We start from the raw sequence: 19,943 nt of genomic DNA on the forward strand, positions 1-19,943 counted from the left end.
GTGTGAGCTTACTAACCCCAATTCTGTTACCTCTATGACTAGCTCTTTGTTGATGGTAGAATGCGTGGTCTGAAGGGACAGGCGAAAGGCATGACGCACCTCTTCGCCGCTACCTCTGGACCATCCATTCAAGCATCAACCTTAGCTTGTGGCTGCCTCTGATCGCCCACTGAAGCCTGGGCCGGATAGGGCACAGTGCAGAGTGGCAGTACGGCAAGCCGTTTGAGCATTTATTCCATATCCATGATAGATGTCAGGTTCCTTCACTAGTTAACTAGTAAAAGCCCAAGTGCACACTAGTTAACTTGCAGGACACAACACTAGTGAGGAGGATTTGAGGTTTTCTATGGGCTCTCCAGTTCAAAATAATAGTTAATTGTAATTGTAATATAAAGAAGTATCATGTTTTTATCTGGGTAGTGTTCAGGGCTCCTGTCAGCAACAGTTGGGTGTCTCGCTTTTGTGGCGCCAAACCTACTGTCCCCACATGCTGTTGCACATTACTGTTAGCATGTTTCAGTGAAAATCATGATGCAGTCCCCAATAAATGTGTGAGTGGTGATCCACAGCCAAAGCTCATCCATTTTGTTTGCTACAGACAGTAAATTGGCTGTGGATGGGTGGATGGCTGCCTAGGAAAAATAAAAAAAGACGCAACTGGTCGGATTGGGGGTCTTCAACAAACGCGCTCTTTCTGATCACGGTTTAAAGATGCCTACACATAATCAGAAGAAAAACTGCAAGGTAAGGTGCAGAGCAAATGGCAGGCACTACAGAGACAAAGCTCCGCGCAGGTGTACGTCCTCATTGCTTCTGGCTTTGGTTGCGCCTTGAAAAGGTCAGCGGCAACAAGGTCAAAGTTTAAATAATTCTGACTTTGAGCAGTATTTAGCTGCAATTTTGCGGGGTGCACCACGTCAAAGGTAGCGCTTTCTCCAAGTTGTCTCCATTGCTCTTCTCATTAGGAAAACAATGGCACAGCCAATGAAGAGCGGTTTTACCGATGATCGTCATATGGAAGTGGGCGGGGTCGGACATCTAACCACGCCTTTTACCCGACCCCATTCCGCGTTCTGCAGCGAGCACCATCATTCAGCAATAATTGGTCAACAAAGCTTTTCGATCGCCTTCCAAGATGGCGTCAGTATTACTGATATAACATTAGCAGTCAAACCTAGGCCCAAACAAGATACCAAACATTATAATATGGCATGTTATTGTTTGCTAATGTGTGACAGGAAATGGACTTAGACACAAGCTATTTACTAGTGATAAAGTACAATTTGATTAAATTAATTTGAGAATGTAACTAGAGATGCGTTTTTATTTTTGAGCTAGCTATCAACATGGTTCCCTTCGTAATCCAACCCAAAATGTATAAAAACAAATAAAATGAAAACAATAACTACCTTATTTCCTTCAAACCTCTTAACAGTCACCACTTTAATTGTGAACCATTAGCACATGTAGCGTAGTTATAGTTAACGTTACTGCGCTGTGTAACGTTATCATGTTGTTAGCCTTTCAACATCCAGGAAGCTAATGCTAAGTAGCTAACCTTTCTGATTTCCAATGCTCCTGCTCTTATAATGCTGCAGTACGTAGTTAGTAAGTGTTTTTTTTAGAAAGAATTATAAGACTTCAATAAAAAAAAAATTCCAATTCATCCTATCGTTACGTTATCGGTTAACAATAACATTAGCTAGGCTCCGTTAGCATGTTCACATTGTTCGGGAGGTGAATATTCAGACAAAGACTGCAGAGTTATTGGAAAAGTTACAAGGTTTGTGTTTCAGCCTACCTCTCTCACACCCAGCCTTTTGTCTCAAGGCAGAGCCGTGTCTAGACACCAACTTCAGCACTAACGTTAGTCGCAGGTCAGGAACACAGTGCGGCTCTAGGAATCTAGCTACACGCAGGAAAGGGGGGGGGAGTGTATCACATTCGCTTGCCCCATAGACATATGTCTGTGGCTTGCCCAAAGACGGCGGAAATGCTAAAACTGTCCAGACCAATCAGATTACAGTCGCATTTCTTCTTCACTTTATGAAATTTGCGGCGGATTAGACGCGGCAAAGACGTATTGCTGCCCTCCACAGGTCACATGCACAACTCCATTCTTTTTCTGGTCTGTCAATTTTAACCTTTGCTATGATCTGCTGGTTCGGCAATTTAAGTGTAATCAACAAAAACAGGAAAAACTGTAACACATATAAAATAATAATAATAATAATAATAATTGGCACTGACCTAACAGCCTATATGTATGAGTCCGGCGCCACACAAAGGGCAATGGCCTTTTTGGCAAACACCATTCACCTAATTGACTGAGTTTTGCCTCCTACCATCAGGAAGGTGGTATATCTACTGAAACCTGCCAGGTCTAACAGATACAGTGCCTGGGATAATTTGTACCATCAGCTGTGCATTTATGTTCTTTTTGTGATATAATTTTTATATTTAAGAAACAAACAATGACAATCAATACACTGAGACAGAGAACGTGTCCCAGGGCCAAAAAAAAAAATATAAAAAGAAATACAAAGATGGAAGGGAGGGAGACTAAACAACACACACACACACACACACACACACACACACACACACACACACACACACACACACACACACACACACACACACACACACATAACACACACACAACACACTCACACACACACACACACACCCACACACACACACTAACACACACAACACAACACACACACACACAAACACACACACACACACAACACAATAGAGTTCCAGCCTCACAGTTCAGCACTGTTCCAAGTGTGCAGAGTCTTTCCCGGACTCCAGCATCACGCGTGAGATTTCATGCCATATTTCCATATAAGGATTTCCAAATACATCAAATAGGAACATGTCCACATGCAGCAACACAGGTTGTGAGGTTGTTCCAACAGGTGCAATCATTCTCCTCGCAGTGTAGAAATCGTGTTTTGTTCCAGAAGCTGAAAGCTGACATCATTCAGAACAAGACACTGACAATACAGGCACAATAATTTAACAACGAGAACTTTTGGATGCAATGTGTTCCACAACTGCACAAAGAGAGCACTCCTACATGTGAAATTGTGCCTGTGCTTATGGGCAGAAAGTGCACAAAGGGCAGTTAATTATTTTCACGTGGTGAATTTTCACAGGGGTGAGATATGTCCTATGAATGATATTGTAGTGAATCTGCTGGTGGTCTGGAATGCAAGACATCATGCCAGTAGAGAGCAAGGCCAGATCTTCTCAATAGGAAGGGCAGAGCGGCCAGATACCACCAAGAACTGATAAAGCCTGGATACCATACCACAGTTTTTAGGCTGCACAGTAAATAACTTATGGATAGGACGGATGGACAAAGGCCTCTGCCAGGGGACATCGTACGCCTTGAGTGCAGATGGCTTGTAATTACCATGAAGTTCCTCTAGGAAGAAGTCAGCTTCATCATAACATGCTGGGTTATTGACTGTCATGGAACGTCTGCTTTGCGCGTGGTGCACTTCCTGATGCAAGTAAGCAGAACATGCAGCGATTCTTGCCATGGACTCCGCTCGCACCTCTGGCGTTTCTTCTGCCATCTTTTTTTAGCCACACGTTCATCGTCAATTGCCAGGTGTGCACGCTGTGCTTCGTCTGATTTGGCTGCACGTGCATGTCGCTTAGCTTTGCGCATCCGCTCCCGCCTTGCACAGCTACCTTTAGGCATTTTAGCAGCAGAAAAGATTGTCTGCAACAAAGATGAGAGGTCACAGTCAGGGGTTAAACTCTGATGCCACGGCAGAGGTGCATGTCAGGCTGCAGCGTACGGTCCGGTGGAGACGCAGAGGGGTCTGCGGGGGTACGCCCTTAATTCGATGCAGAAGCATAAAACGGCCTTAAGGCTCGTACCATGTGGACAAGCAGGTCAGTGTTGTTGTCTTTATTTAGAATTCCTCACGGGGGCGACAGAAACTACGCACTATAGCTTTAAGTACATTGTGCCGACTCTCTCGTCAACTCTCATTGAGTATAATGACATTAAGATTCTGAAAAAAAACAACCAAGCCGACGCTGCTCGCGGTAAGAAACACCGGGAGTGCACAAAAAGCCTAATGCATTAACGTTAGCCGCCCCCGCACGCGATATTACCTTTAACTGTCTATGGATTTTATGAATCCCACTATGGCCACGCCAAGACGACACCCCCCCCGCCCAAACAAACAACAAATACACACTAATATATACACTCTCTAAACAGAAACAATATAGACAGAGTGCGATGTAGATCAGATGAACGGTTATGATTTATGAACGGATGTGCGAATGACACAACAGACAAAATAAATTTGAATAGCTATCTTTAGTGCAGTAATGCCCATGCTGCATTATATTAATTATGCTGTAATGGGTTTGTATACTTATACGTATACAGGTTGTGATCCTCTACTTCTTCAGGTAGGCCTTTTCATTGTTTGTGATCAGGCCCACCACAGCTGTGTGATTAGCAAACTTGATGATGGTTGTTGGAAGTGGCTAAACAGTCGCAGGTGTATAGAAAATACAGCAGGGGACTCAAAACACAGCCCTGGGGTGCTCCGGTGTTAAGGATGAGGGTGGAAGAGGTGTGTTTGCCCACCCTCACCGCCTGGGGCCTGCCTGTCAGGCAGTCAAGGATCCACATACACAGTGAGGTGTGACAAACAGTTTTCCTGAACAGGCATAGGCTTCCATTGTCCAACACCCTTGTAGCTCCAATGTATCATCAAGTCTATAAAGATTCCAGCAAATAAGAAATGTTCAGAAAGCAAAACATATTCATTTTTATTCAGCTCCTTTTCTGACTATTTTCCCAGTATTGCTACTAGCTGATAAACATTGCAATCAAATCTGCATGATGGTGGGTATAGGCTTCCAAAAGGGTGCTTGAGAGTTTGGGAACCACTAATTTAGACCATCTTTAATAAAACAGCCATGGTTAGCCCTCAGTAGCAAACTAAATACTTCTGTTTGGCTTTACAATAATCCAACTACATGTTAATCTATTGTAGAAAAACTATATGAACCAATACCATGCATTTAAATAATAAAGCAATGAAGCACTTGAAAATGTGTTTTAATTTACAAATTTATTTTACTGTACAATAGTATTACAATGAAACATGTACATTTGAGATGGAATGTAACTGACTGGCCGGTAAAAAGTTGTTGATTTTAGAAAATGAGGTAACAGGTTCTGTGTGCATGGTTTCCCAGACTGTCGCCATGTTGTTCATTTGTGCATTGAAGACAAAGGAGGGAGTCAACAAATGAAGTTGATTACAAGATTAAAGTAGATTATGAACCGACCGCTCTGACTGTGTTTCTCATTAACGTGAAATGGTAAGTAAGAAAAAGCAGCTCTTTCTACAGTTACTGTGGTGTCTACCTGATTTTAGCAGCTTTCCCCTCATCAACTTCTCACAGAACTTTTGGAAACATAAAAATTAAATTTTTTACGGGTGTCGGCGGGATCAGGCACACACCACAATCGGGAGCGAAAGTAAGGATACAGTGCAGAGCTCCATGGTATGGCCTTGGTAAAGGCCAACACTCTGAGTATCCTTCTAGGTATTAGGTTTGTCGGATGTGCCAGTTGACTTAAGTTTGACTTCAGCAAAGCATGGCACAGACAAAAGTGCAGACAGGGTCTGTGAGTTTGACTGCTCTGACTGTAGCTGGTTAGATGATGTTGCATATACTACCGGACTCTGGACACTGGATAAAGACACAGGGTTGTCGCTGATTTGATGCACCTCAGAAGTGTGGACAAAACCATCTGCCTCAGGTTTTAGGGTGTGCTGACCCGCTGACCAGTTCTGAAGAGATGAAGGATCTGGTTTACAGTCTGTTTGGTCATCATCTGTAAGAACATACAAAAGAATTTCAACAGGATGCAAGTAAACTATGGCAAATCCACAGGTGTGAATACGTGCAACAGCACACAGACAGTCTAGCAGTCTAGCTCGATCCAATTAAATACCTTTACTTTTTCTAAATATCAGAAATATAATATTTCTAATTATCATTAATATCAGAAACGATAATTCAACCTACAGTAGCAGGTTATTTTAAAATGCATAATGACATGTTTCGACTCAACAGTTATTTGAGTTTTAGAAGCGTACAGAACTCGGATGTTTTAAAACTTCAACACTGACATGTTCTTCAAGAATTGTGTGTGTGTGTGACATACTCAACTCTCGCACATCCTCCTCTTCAACATCAATCTCTTCTTTCAAGCGAACATGTAGCGTGTGTTTCTGCCATGGCTCCAGCTCCTCTTCTTCACATTCCAGTAAAAGTTCTGATATTTTGGACCTGTAACAGAAGACAACAAACTGACACACCTGGTCTAAGTAATATAAAAAATCCAAAGAGAATTCTTATTCCTCGTATTCTTTTTTTTTTTTTTTTACATTACACTTATAATTTCTAAGCGTATGTGTCAGTTACAGACATGTAATGGAGGGTGAAGGAACAGAGTTGCAGCAAATCATTTGTGATTTCAACAGGGATGACTCAAGCTGCTGCCCCTTTATGCCAAAGATCCCCACCAGATTAAATATTTGTTTTTTTGGGATACTTCTTTCAAAATAAAAATAAACTTGTTTTGGGGTATAGTCACTTCAAAGTTTGATTGCAATTGGCTAGGGCTGTCAGCGTTAACGTGTTAATCTGGATGCGATTAAGGGCAGAGCATAACGCGTTAATTGGTTTTAATCGCATGCCGCCATATATTAATTTATTTTACACTTCATTCAGCTTTGCATCAAGCCTAACATTTTGACGCTTTGCCGCACCTGTACTTATCATCAAGCTGCCATACTTCCTCGTAACACACATATCCTACTGCTGCAGGCATGATAGAGAAAGACAGCAGCAACCCAATTCTGAATGCCACTTTTTAGTTTCCAAAACTCCCTGACGGCTCAGTAGACAAGTCAAATATCAAAATATGCACATTGCGTAAAGCTGAATTAAAATATTCACTTACACACATCAAGCTTTAGCTACCGCCTATGAGCTAAGCATAATACAGTTTACGTGACTCAGGTTGATGCTAGCGGGCTCAGGCAAAGCACTATTTTGGAGAGCGCTTGTTGCCGACCTGTGGATTGTTTGTATTAGCAAAGTGTTAGTGTTACATCAGTTAATTGCTGTGGTGTAAGGACAGGGATTTCAGTTTTTTAGTTAGGTACTTGGATGAATTGCACAATAATGACAGATTCACACATTTTTCTTTTGTTTACAGTAAATGAATAAACAAACATAAATATTAAAGTCAAGTTCATAATGTAACCATCTTTGCGTCCATTTGGTTCCCAATCAAGATACACTGGTAAGAATTGCTTTCCATTGCTACATATGTACTTAAAACAGTTCTGAAATGCCAAATAACAGAATTTTAATCATGTGATAAAACATGAGATTAATTGTGATTAACAATAGAAATTCAGCGATTAATCGCGATTAAGAAAAAAAATTATTTGTTTGACAGCCCTACAATTGGCATCAAGTCTACAGTGTCAGTAAAACCTCCCTGTGAAATTGAGATGTTTGCACTTGGCTTCAAAAAGTCATATTTTCATAATATTATGCTGATTTGACTGTTCCCTGGAATACAGTGGTTGATGGTTTGATGTATGGCTTAATTAAATGAATCTCCTAATGGCCATATTGTGTAGTGTCCTGTGAATCAAACTGATTTCTATTCTTACCTACACTTGGGAGATAGGACACCAAATCGGAATCAGTTTTTGGGCCCAAAGGAAAAAAGTAACTGATACAGTATCAGGACTTATTGCAAAGCAATACATTTAGTTAAGTTTGATTTACTGTATTCATCCTGGAAGGAAAAAATACTCTTTATTCTTTTAATCTAAATTCCTTCAATAGATCAAACCGGAAACCTTTTAACAAGAGGTAAACTATTAACCACTGCAGCCGTCCTACCTTCTCTTATAATAGTGGCAGCATAACTGCATGATGCCCACTTCCTAACGTACCATCTTGATACTCTCTTTCCAAAGACCAGCTGCCTTAAATTTTGACAGACTGATCAAAAGAGTTAATTCAAGCATTAAAAAAATGAATTTAAAAGGTGCTTTTATGGTTAAATAGTAAACAATATGCTTGTGGATCCTTCTTAAATAGGCTATTTATGAGTCATCTGATATTGATAATTCTAGTATTATGGCACTCTTTCTTTTGAGTTGGCGCCCAAACCTGTAGACGTTAATCTGTGTCCCTAATATATAGGTGTACCTGTGAAGTTGTCACTGTACGGCTACTCCAATTTTACCCTCTACAACAGGGGTGTCCAACAGTAGCTCTTGAGCTACTGGTACCTTGTGAGCAGGTGTCCAGTAGCTCCCGGATAGGTTGACAAACTGAGACACAAAATTACTCCGATATTAAAAGTGAGGTAGCTAACTTTGTGGGCCATAGACGGGTAAAGTGGTATTTTTTTTCTTGGACCCTGATGGTAATACTTTCAGTGAAGATTTTTCATAAGCTTTGGCTATTTCAATTTCAGCAAACAGTAGCTTCATTCAGCTTATGTGTGTTATGTAAATAAATGTAAGCTGTGTGTGATGCAAGTAGCTCTTGGCCACTCTCTGTAACGCTTAGATGAAGAAAGGTTGGAGAGCACTGCTCTAATAGGATTCTTTCAGAAAAAACAAGGAAAGGAAATATAGGAAACAGATTCTGCATATCAAAAATTGTGGACTAAGTTTAAAATCTATACTCCAATATACAGATGTCGTCTAAAGGAAGGTAAAAAAAAAAGCACGTACCTTTGAGGAATTATTGGTACGTAGACATCTTCATCACAGCTATCAGCAGCTCTTGGAGCACTCAGCTCAGTTATTTCTTCAACATTTTCCATGTCACTAGTCAAGTCAGATCTGTGAGATATTTAAAATAAAAATAAATATAAAATGAAAATCATACTAGAATCAAATGAGCATCAGAAACAAAAATCAAGAAATATATTCTGTATAATAAAGTATACAATTACAGTCTGTTCTTCACACGGTTGCATTCGTCGTCTTCAATGGTGACCTCCATCTCCTCAAAACTGAAAATAACAAATCACGGAGAGGACATTGAAAAAGAGAGGGTGAAAATGTATCTTAGGAAAGTCGATACAATTATGACAGACATGCACTATGGAACTAAAGACCACCTCTTACCTGTCCTGGAGACAGTCCACCTCTGATGCCATAGGTGTGGTTTTACTCCAATGTTCATGTTTCCATTTACCTCTGCAGACAAGTTAAAAGTCATTTTCTGACAGTTTAAAAGTTGTTCCATCATGTGGACATTGACTGCCTAGTGTGACACCCATGCAGTGAACACAACATGAACAACTGTCGGTATATATAATCAACATCAATCTATAATGTTATCAATTGCAGAAGCCAGAGAAAAACGCAGAGCATGCAAAGCAATACAATACCATACCAGTTCTCTTCGTACAACTGGTGTGAGGAGAAAAAATGGCAAGGTTGTGACTGCTTACTTTTCAGAAGTTGATAGACGCCCAAGACTTGATTGGGCAGTTGGCTCTCGCAGACACATTTTAGTAGACACCAATATGGGGGATCTCTTCTCATAACTGTAAAAACAAAACAAAAACCTTGTCATAAGACACAAAACCTCATCTTGAAATGTTAAACATGTAAACTAACCCTTGGCTTGAAAAAAAACCTGAGTTATAGGTCAACTTGTTTCAACTTTATCTGGCAGATTTTGTCTGAATGAGACAATGGTGACATCAGGTACTGCAACCAAGATTCAGCATAGATTTTTTTTTTTTTACACAAACAGCCATGTCTATATAGGTAAACCAACCCTCCACATAATAATACCAGCACAAGTGTTTGTCCTTAAACTGAAAAAAAAACAGTACAGATTAAAATACATACAGTGTATACCACAAAACCAACTGGTTGGAGCAATATCACTTGGAGCTGAAATGACTGTATACAGTAGAAGTGATAAGGTGTAGGCATAGACTCAAAAATCTCTTATGTGTAGAAGCCTAGTTGTGCTCCAGTTAGAGTGTAAAACTACACACAACCTGGATGGTAGTTTGATTAAACAGGCCATCCTCCAAAGTGCGCTGGAGGAGAGTCCGGCTGCTCCATATAGGAAGGAAAATGTGCTCTGGTTTACTGCCATTTCTTAAAACCAATCACAATAGTCTTGGGCGGTGCTAAGCACCGGAGAAAAGATGCGGTGTAATAGCAAAATAGCCTTGGAAGAAACTTGTTTGGTGGAACATGTTTATGTTTAAAAGTTGTTCTAGTCATGTCACAGAAAACTGAAGGTTGGATAACCTAGCTAGCTGTCTGGATTTACATTGCAGAGATCTGCGAAAAGGTTAACCATAGTCCTCATAAATTGACCAGAGTTTAAAATGCCAACACAAAAAGAAGCCCAAGGCTATGGCTATACGGTCTTAATGAGTGAAATCCGGCGGATTTTCCACCGGCAACTGAGGAATCCAGGAAATGGAACGTCAAGGATATAGACTGTATTAAACATTACTTGAACAGGATATTATAAAAAACTAGTATACCAAATTTAAAACCAAAAAGGGTTCATTATGCTTTGGCAAATTACAAGCTTATATGTTGAACCACCTCATGACCCCAAAATAAAGAAAAATGGCTCTTAATCATATCGGTTGGCTCAGTAGCCATCAAAATAAAAGAGCTTCGTCTTTTTTTAAAGCTCTTTTACTTCTTAATATACTTTAAAGTTTAATGCTTTTAGCCAATCGGTCGACTAATCAGTTGTTAAAAATGATCATATCCCAGATATCACAATAATCAAGATATATCTACGCGTGTCCCCCCCCACACATGCACAGTACAGCAGCGGGGGCGGGGAGTTGCTGCATCCCTACAAGGCTCACTGATTGAGGTGCACCGGCTCCAGGTGTCTTGCCAAAAACACATTCACGAGGCGCTTCACTTATACCATAGAAAACAGTGCAAGTTCTGCTTTCACAAAAAGAGAGGCATCATCACTTAGCACAATATAGGCTACTTCAAGGTGGAGATGTTCAACTCTAATAAATGCTGGATAGTTTCACGCATTATATTTTAGTTGTGGTATTTTGTGAGTTGAATAGGAATGTAACGTTTGCTGTTAGGTAAATGTACGTTTTCCTCTGCAGTACAAGTACACAGTAAGTCAGTAGTATAGGCCTACAGTTGCATTTCGTAGTACAATGGTTCTGGAGAAAGCTACAAGCAGCAATACAGGAGGACAAGCAATCGACCCATTCCAAACAGACATGTTTTGAACAGACACTGCACTAATGTTGCAAAATATGACAACAAATAAGAGTCAGGAGGTTCCCCGGAGGCACAAGGCACAGTTTGGTTGTGAAAATAAAAATGTTAAATGCCTTTATTGATTTTTTTTCACTTTATTTTGTGCCAACAGATGATACATAGCCGGCCATTTATAAAAATAAAAAGACACAGCAATGCATATATCAAGCATGGTAGATATCAATTTAATAAGGACTACTCCTAATATGTATACCAAACATATTGCATAAAGAGTTAGGAGATTGTTACAAAATCTTGGGGAGGTACGCGGCTCGGCTTCAGACAATCCGTACACAGTTGCCTAGGCCGCAGTTCCGTCATATTGCCATCCACACCACCCTGACAGCGCTGAACGCAAGAAGCATGAAACACGTTTTACACTTCCTGGAAAATAGTGCCCTCATACTCCATTACTAGGTGCAACTCAGAAGTTTATCCAAAAAAGCCATAGGAACATTTTTTCAACTATGGCTTTTATCCGTTTTATCAAATCCAACTGCCTATCTCTCTAGAATTGATATCCAATTTTTACATTAAAAATGAATTGCTGATTAATAGGGCTGCCCTGCTCACTTTGTTTAAAACTCCACACGCCCAGTTCAAGGTGAGCTTTCCATTTCAAATTTGTACTCTCCCAACCACAATCAGATTACCTGATTGATGTCAGTCAAGTAACTGTATTGGCTTTCTATAATTTCTTTTTGATCCACTTATTACTTTATACAACCGTTTGACATGCTGATTAGTACTTTCCACTGAAAGTAAACAGAGTAAACTTGGTTTCTCTTTGTAATATGTAAATGCTGCCTCACCTCGACACTAGAGCTTCTTTCTCTCTTCTCCTTGACTTGGCCTTCATTTTCTTCAGAGGATCTTCACAGTAAAAACAAGAAAACATTCAGTAACAAGTACTGAGATTTCAATTTCTGGGTTAGGGTTAGTTATTAAGACTATGTCCAATAAAAAATTGTAACTGGCACCATAAGTTATTGCTTTGCGCTAGCTGACATGAAAAACCACACAGAAATGGCAAGATCACAGATTCACTAAGCTGAACAGTATATGCATATTTGTGCGTCCACAGACTTTTAGTATTGAACCTACACAGTTTTATGTATCTAGACCCGGAAAAAGTTAGACATTTGAGAAGTTTGAAACTTTTTGTTCTCTGAAAAGCTGAAACCAGGAGAATCAAAGCATCACCTGAAATGTGAAGAATGCCTTCAGGCGGTTTGTGGACGTTCTTTGCAAAGATCTGTACCTGCTCAGTCCTGTTCATCCGTTTCATTTCTGGGTTGAGGTATGCCTTTTGAATTTCAAAAAAGGTTTTATGCCCCATAAAATTCAGGTGCAGGTGTTTGGCCCATTTTTTAAAGTGTGTAAAGGTGCCTCCAGAAAAAAGAACAGAAAGAGTTATAAGGAAGTGGATTTCAGGAAACGCCTCCCAAAGGTGAGGGGATGACATCCATATGCCCCTGTGTCCACCAAGGCAGCTCCACTTCACCTTTGTCTGTGCACCACAGCGAGACACCTTATTTTTGGTTATGGGCTGTCCACAGGTCTGACACTTCTTAAACAGCTCCATCAAACATCTGTCATTTACAATAGTCCTTGATTGGTTCAAGTCCTTTTCTGTGTTGTCATCTGATTTTGATGTTACCGTCGAGCTCAACTCAGTATCTTGGTGGAAGCTCTCTTTTGGACGATCCACAGATGCCACACGGCACAAACTTCCACCAAGTTCAGCTGGAAGAGGGGGCTGGGAGGGGATGCTTGCAGCTCTTGAGGCAATCTGGGATAACAGAGACATATGCCAAATTTGAAATTAGATACAAGTTGCTGTTTGTGCAACTCTTCTAAATAGGGTTCACAATACCCACACACAGTGGTTAAATTGGGCTGGGGCTCAGCCCTGGCACATAAGCCTGCTCATTTGTGTCTGAATGTGCCGGCTTACCGTCAGTTGCCTACTGGAAATATGTCACACAAAAGTTGATGAAAGTAATGCTTTTGAAAACATATATCTGACAATAAATGTGTGAGGCATGGTTCGTTTCACAAAGCAGGTTTAGTGAAAAGTCTGAGTTTGTTAACCCTGAGATGAGCGAAACTCTGGGTTTTCCGTTTCAGAAAGAGAGGTTAATCAAACCTGAGAGAGAGGGGTAACTCCAGCCCATTTCACAAAGAGAGGAAACTTAACCTCAGAGTCAGTTACTATGGAAACTGAGCCTGTGAACCTAACCTGAACGGGAGCAGGATTTCTTTTCTTTTTCAACAAACTGAGTTTCTCTCAGGTCTCCTCCCTCTGACACATTTTCTTCACAACATTGTTGATTCGGTGCATATTAGTAAAGCCACTGTATAGCAAAAGCGCCCTCAGAAGAACGTGACTCACTTTTAAACGTGTTTTAACATTTGTGTAGAGTTCCCTGGACACAAACCACTAAGACATTAAAAATAAATAAATTATTGTAAATAATAATTGTGATAATGATGGTGCTGTAAACTCAGAATGGGATTAGTAGTAGTTTCCTTTTTTGGTTGCAGGATTGCACCTAAATGAAATGATAACCTATGCCTACTACCATGCCAGTTTTCACCAGTAATATTATAGGTTACCTGTGATTAAATATGAAATTAATACCCTATAGTAGAGCGTATGCATTGACTCAAGCAGCTATTTTCTCCCAGACCAATTCTCGCTATTTTACAGCAGCCGCTGTGATGCTTTTTTAACTCAATACATGTTCAAACTCGCTGTATGTGCACATGACTATTTCCGCCAACCAGTTTGTTTGTGGTTGTTACCATGGTAAATCGTAGTATCATGGCTCCATTCATGCTGCCTTTTTATTGTATGCATAGCTCTGAGTCAACCTACTCCAAGTTGATTGAACCAACTCAAATCTGCTGTGGAACCAAAAACTCAAGAATTTCGCATCTTAGTGTAAATCAACTATCAGGGTGAGGCTCAGAGTTTGTTAAACCTCCTTCCCGAAACAGACCCCTGGTCACCAAAGACCCAAATCTGCTCAGCTGTTGTCTCTTCATGTGGGACATTATGTTTGGCACATTGTATGGGTCACTTCTATATATAATAAGAAGGTCAATCAATCTAGGTCAATCAAGCAATGGCTAATGAACAGTAATGTAAATGATAAATGTCCTAATACCTGTTGATACTATGCAAAGTATATGCTCCTTACCTTGCAGTTTTGCACATATCATGCAAGACTTGATTTCTCCATTTCTTTGTACAAAACTCTCCAGAAAGTGGAGATGGTTTATTTTTTATTCCCCCCCCCCACATAACAAATCTCAATATAACCCCTGCCCACACACATAACCTTTGACAACATGTAATAATCATTTACACAGAATAAGAGCTACAATGTCATATGTTATACTTACAGTAATTGGCAGGGCGGGAGATGATGCAGAATCAACACCAGTGCCTTCGACACCCAGAAAAAAAGCCTGTGAAGATGTACTCTGACCCTTCAGTAAAAAAATAAAAATAAAAACATAGTGTTAGCTACATTGAGAAAAGAGGGCAACTGTCTTTTTTTTTAAAAAAGCTGGGTGACTAATCTGTACATGAAAGGCATAATTTGGAGCCAACTTTTGCTTAGCGAACGATATAATTACTTCCTTCATCCCTCATCGACTCCTTAACTTTACCTACAAAACCACAAGTAAAATACATGTTTTACCTCTGTTCGGCCTCTGTCATCTGCTGGCATGGATGTTCTGAGGTCCGCTTGCTGTCTTCCAGAGAAAACGGTTGGTACTACGCCAGATTTGAGGATTTTTCGGGGCGTTGTTTTCATAACTTCTGCTTGTATGTCCGGTTCGTAATCTTCCGGTTTAAAATGCTGGCTACAGACTCTTATATTGCCGTATTTACGTACAGGTGTGTTTTCGTCAAATTTGGGATTCTGAATGGCCTTTAACCACTTTCTGCATCGCCCCGGGTCTCTTGTCGGGAGCGAGTGGAAGACGACTCCCCGGGACCTCGCCTTCTTGTAGCCCTTGCAGCCCGGCACAGAGCACATCCCCGGCATTGTTACAAAAATATAAACCAACCAGGGTCAAAGAAACGAGGAACTACAGACGAATGAGTGCCACCATTTCTGAGTTTAGTACACTGACCACCAGCGTGCTGCTACAGCAATTGGTGAGCGTGACCGCTGAGCGTAAATATGTTGTCGCTTTGCATTCTGGGAAACGTAGTAGCCTACTCGTGGATTTTTAGAGGCTAAAATAAAGTGGCCAGGATGAAGAGATGCAGTAGCATCTAAAATACTATATATCATTTGTGCATTATAGAGAGGGAATACATTTTTATGGCAAACTGAAAATGCAGTCTGAAAGAATGTGTATCCCACTATAATTTTACCAAACTACACACAACATAAAATAGTTGGTATGGGAAGGCAGAGACAGTGCATTATAAAGGCTACCTTTATTGCTTTTCATAGTACGCATCGAATTAGACTTCATTTTTATTCAAATTATAGATGTTTTGTTTTTATTTTAAAATGTCCTTTTTAAGTCTTTGCCTACAGGTGAGCATTGCGCTAATCGCTCAGCTCGCCTACAGGAGGGCTCTCTTCAAGTCTTCCTGAACAAATAAGGGCAGAAGGAAAGAAAAGGAAAAGTGGTTGAGTCACCACAAGGCCAACAGGCAAGTTTTATAAATATCCACTAGTATTTTAGAAATATCAACCTGTCCAACAGCAGTAATGTGACATCCATGTCTGCCTTCTTTTATTCCAGTGCTCTCCAACGAGAAAGAGCTACACCAAAGGTGACCCGTGTTTGTTCTCACCGTTAATCACTTTCTTTTTGACTTAACCCTTCTTCCGAACAGCGAGTGTCATTTTTTTGTGGAGCATCCACACTAGAAATTTTTCTTGGGCTCTTCATAGGATTTTCTGCCATGGTCGTAGATGCTATGGTCAATCCTCCATCCATTTTCACAAAGCCAATCTCCAGAACATTTTGACACTAAAATGTCATTTTTCAGACAGACAAATTAGGAGAAAATTTTAACTTTGTTTGAGACCTGTTTCTGTCTCAGGAACAAACTCTCTTGAGATCTGGCCAAACTGATAAGCTTAACATCACCCAACATATGGGAACGCTGTATAAAAAAAGAAAGAAAAAAAAAGTAATTTTCATAATGCTAAATATGGCTTTTAGCTGTGTAAATATCTAATGTTAGAGAATAAAAATAACAGTACATTTTACAAATATAAGGTTTCATCCATCCACACAACAACAACAAGAGATTTTCACTGATATTACACGTAAAGGTTTATTTCATTGTAAGCACTTCTCAACCTGTGAACAGTGTTGTATGATGCTTTCCGAGGCTGTGGAGGAGCTTTTTTCAATTTAGAGAAAATAACCCTGTTGAAGTCATAGTGATGTCATCAAGGTTATCTCATCTTGGGCTTCAAGACAAACTGGCAGCATGAAGTTTAAAAGATGTTGGATTTTACCGGGCTGGGAGGCTCCAATAAAAATAGGTTATTTGTTGCTTTAGGAAATGGAGAATCCTGTGATTCTACAGCCTGACCCATATTAGAGTCTGGATATCTCTGCCGCTTCAATTTGTTGTTGTGCCAATGTGCATTTTGGTTTCACACCACATGAACAATTGCAGACCCGTTATTTCCAGTGTAAAGCGTGGCTGTACTTGCGAGCAAGAGCAGAACCTGCCATGATTTCCCACCAGGGTCTGAGGGCAAGTTCAAATAAATAAAATAAAAATCCCCCAAATAGGCTGAACTCCATGACATATTGAAGGTTATAATGTTCACTTTTTGTTGAAACTGTTTTAGAGAGGTGTTGGTTTAACTTTAAGATACTGGAATTGTAATGTGTTGTACTGAGAGGTGTCTACTTTTAAACTGTCACACTTAACTCAGTTTGGAAGACCACTAACCGCTGCCCACAATTAAGTAGATGTCGCATTTTACCCCAAAAATGTTGCGATGTTGACAGGCTACCATGTCCCTCACTGTATAGTCCACACAGTTTGAATAATGGTGGATATAGGTGGTATATAAATAGGGCAAATACATTTTTAAAGGGGCCAAAAAATGCCAAATAAGCATTTACATTTATAATGTTGTAAAATTACTGCATAGCTGGGAAACATGGGTTTGCATTTTGTCTCTTGTTTACTAAATTTGTTTATTTCCAATATCTGTGAAATCTTGGAAATACATGTTTAAAACATGGTTAAAACAATTTGCTTATCTGGGTGGGTCATTAGTGAAGAACATCTGCTGAAGTTTGTGTGATCTGAATTTGTCCAACAGGTGGCAGTCTGGAATAAATAATACAGGTCAGAGGTGATCCCCATAAATCCTTGTTTCCGTATATGACAAAAGATCTCCTCTTGAAATGTAAAAGTTTAAACATTTTTTGTTATCTTAATTGGCTGATATTTTGGTCTGGCTTTCGCTAGACCGAGCCAAGCTCAACTGATTTGAGATTGAGCATTGGTCTGGGGCAGTGGCGTAGGCAGAATAGTACTTTGGGTGGGCCAGTACAAAAGTGAGTGGGCCATTTTCAAAACGATGTAGAATTAGCAAAAAGAACAAACTGAAAAAACAGCAACAATTTTACCTTTCAACATATACTGCACGGCAATAGCAGTACTGTCTACAACATGCTCAACCAACAAAGCTCATCTAAAAAGTTTGTACACAACAATATAGACAAAAACCTGTTGATTTTAACCTATTCAGGATAAAATATATTTGCATCGGTGTTTTGTATGGCTCTTTGTTTCTTAAAGTGTGGACAAAATCTGTCTGAAATAACCATACTGCCACCTTAGATGATTAGATGAGTTGTAATTTTTTAATAAAAAAAAAAGTTTATTGAACTTTTTTGCATATTAATATAAACACAACAATATGATAACAACAACACTCAGTACAACATTGGTCTATACACCTTTACATTTCACATGCACCCAACCAGTACAATGAATAGGAAATATATAAAATAAGAAACACGCACCACCACCACGCACCACACACCACACACGCACACACCACACACACACACACACCACACACACACACACACACACACACACACACACACACACACACACACACACACACACCACACACACACACACACACACACACACACACACACACACACACACACACACACACACCACACACACACACCACACACACACTTACTTCTCAGTTCTCGAAGTTCAAAATGGTCAGGTTACAAGTAGAGTGCTATGAGTGGGACATAGGGAAAGAGGCAGAGGCTGGCCAAGGGCAACACTCAAAAGCACTGAAGCCACTGTGGTGCTGGAAGAGTGAAGCAGACAGGTCAGGTACTCAAGAGGAAAGCATTTCATAATAATCTTATGCCAGTTTGATTTAGTAGGGGGTTTGTCACTTATCAAAGACAGAAAGATGTTCTTCATTCCTGCACATGTGAGGATATTATACAGTCTGGTAGAGTTAGCATCCACAATAGTATCTTGACTGGGGTAACCCAGGATTACAGAAAGAGGGTCCATGTGCAACGTAACACCAAAAATATTTTCCAGATCTTGGAAAACACCCAGCCAGTATTTTTTTGTTATCAAAAGGGCGGGTGCCATTCCCATCTAAAATTGAAGGAATCACTAATTTTGGTCAAATGAGATAAATAATTTTGGTCAAATGAGATAAATACCTACTGGGCTTATCCCCATACTCGTACAGCCTTTGCTTTGAGATGAGGAGAGCACTCTTAGCTTGTTGGGTTAGCAAAGATATTAAGAGCAGCCTGTTGTGCGCATTTCCTCTGCAGCAGTAGCATGTTAAGCAAAATGTACTTTTAATATCTTTCAGCTCTTTTCTCACTGTTGCTTGCTCTGGAGGAACTACTAGAACTGTTGGGTCCTTGTAAATTCTGGAGTATGGTCTAGACCTGCTCTATCTTTAAAGTGTCTTGAGATAACTCTTGTTTTGAATTGATACTATAAATAAAATTGAATTGAATTTTTGAGTTTTAGTAGCTTTTCTAATTGTCTTTTCTTTTTTGAGGCTGAATAGCCTATAATTAAACCCTTGATGTATGCTTTAGAAGTTCCCCACAGTAAGGATGGGCTGTTAGTAGATTGTGAATTCATTGACAAAAATATCTTAAATTCACTTTTCAGATAAGAGATGAATTTGTCATCTTTCAGGTGACGCGTATCAAATCTCCAGCATTTAGTTTTTGCAGATTCTATGTCAAGAGACAATTCAAGGAACAGAATTGCATGATCTATCTATCAAATTGGAGGATTGATTATACCATTAAAGTCACCACCCACCATGGCCAGTGACGAAAGATAATTCTGAAAATTCTGAAAATGCTTTGGTTAATAAATTTGGAGAATAGAAACACACTTTGATTTAAGATTTGAGTTGGATTTTACAAGGTGTTCATGGAACAATTATCACTTAGTACAAGTGCAAATAATACAGCTGGATTTAGCTTCATGATACCGTGGATGACATGGAGAGAGAAAAACGTGTG

At 39.9% G+C, this 19,943-nt stretch overlaps 2 protein-coding genes across 6 annotated transcripts in view; both read right to left on the reverse strand.

The window, feature by feature from the left end:
* Positions 1 to 1,987, reverse strand: part of znf280d (zinc finger protein 280D) — a 15,540-nt gene extending 13,553 nt beyond the window's left edge. For all 5 annotated transcript variants that reach the window (XM_032514098.1, XM_032514088.1, XM_032514108.1 and 2 more), the window contains exon 1: positions 1,802 to 1,987. The gene's annotated coding sequence lies outside the window, so the exon portion shown is untranslated. The remainder of the gene's footprint in view (positions 1 to 1,801) is intronic.
* A 3,118-nt stretch (positions 1,988 to 5,105) lies between these two features.
* Positions 5,106 to 15,562, reverse strand: LOC116688243 (uncharacterized). Its single transcript, XM_032514126.1, has 10 exons — positions 15,098 to 15,562; positions 14,796 to 14,882; positions 12,588 to 13,176; positions 12,197 to 12,257; positions 9,560 to 9,655; positions 9,231 to 9,302; positions 9,056 to 9,115; positions 8,832 to 8,942; positions 6,227 to 6,351; positions 5,106 to 5,893 (listed from the first exon to the last, which is right to left on the reverse strand). Exons 1-10 carry the CDS (start codon positions 15,446 to 15,448, stop codon positions 5,598 to 5,600), a joined length of 1,848 nt encoding a protein of 615 aa, XP_032370017.1. The 5' UTR covers positions 15,449 to 15,562; the 3' UTR covers positions 5,106 to 5,597.
* Between the last annotated feature and the right edge of the window lie 4,381 nt (positions 15,563 to 19,943).

Source organism: Etheostoma spectabile, chromosome 1 (genome assembly GCF_008692095.1).
Source record: "Etheostoma spectabile isolate EspeVRDwgs_2016 chromosome 1, UIUC_Espe_1.0, whole genome shotgun sequence".
NCBI lineage: Eukaryota > Metazoa > Chordata > Actinopteri > Perciformes > Percidae > Etheostoma > Etheostoma spectabile.

Coding starts and splice junctions, on each gene's coding strand:
- LOC116688243 (XM_032514126.1), bottom strand. CDS start 15,448: ATGCCGGGGATGTGCTCTGTGCCGGGCTGCAAGGGCTACAAGAAGGCG. Junction 9,116..9,230: donor GTGGACTGTCTCCAGGACAG/GTAAGAGGTGGT, acceptor TGTTATTTTCAG/TTTTGAGGAGATGGAGGTCA. Junction 6,352..8,831: donor GTACCAATAATTCCTCAAAG/GTACGTGCTTTT, acceptor CTTCTGTTACAG/GTCCAAAATATCAGAACTTT.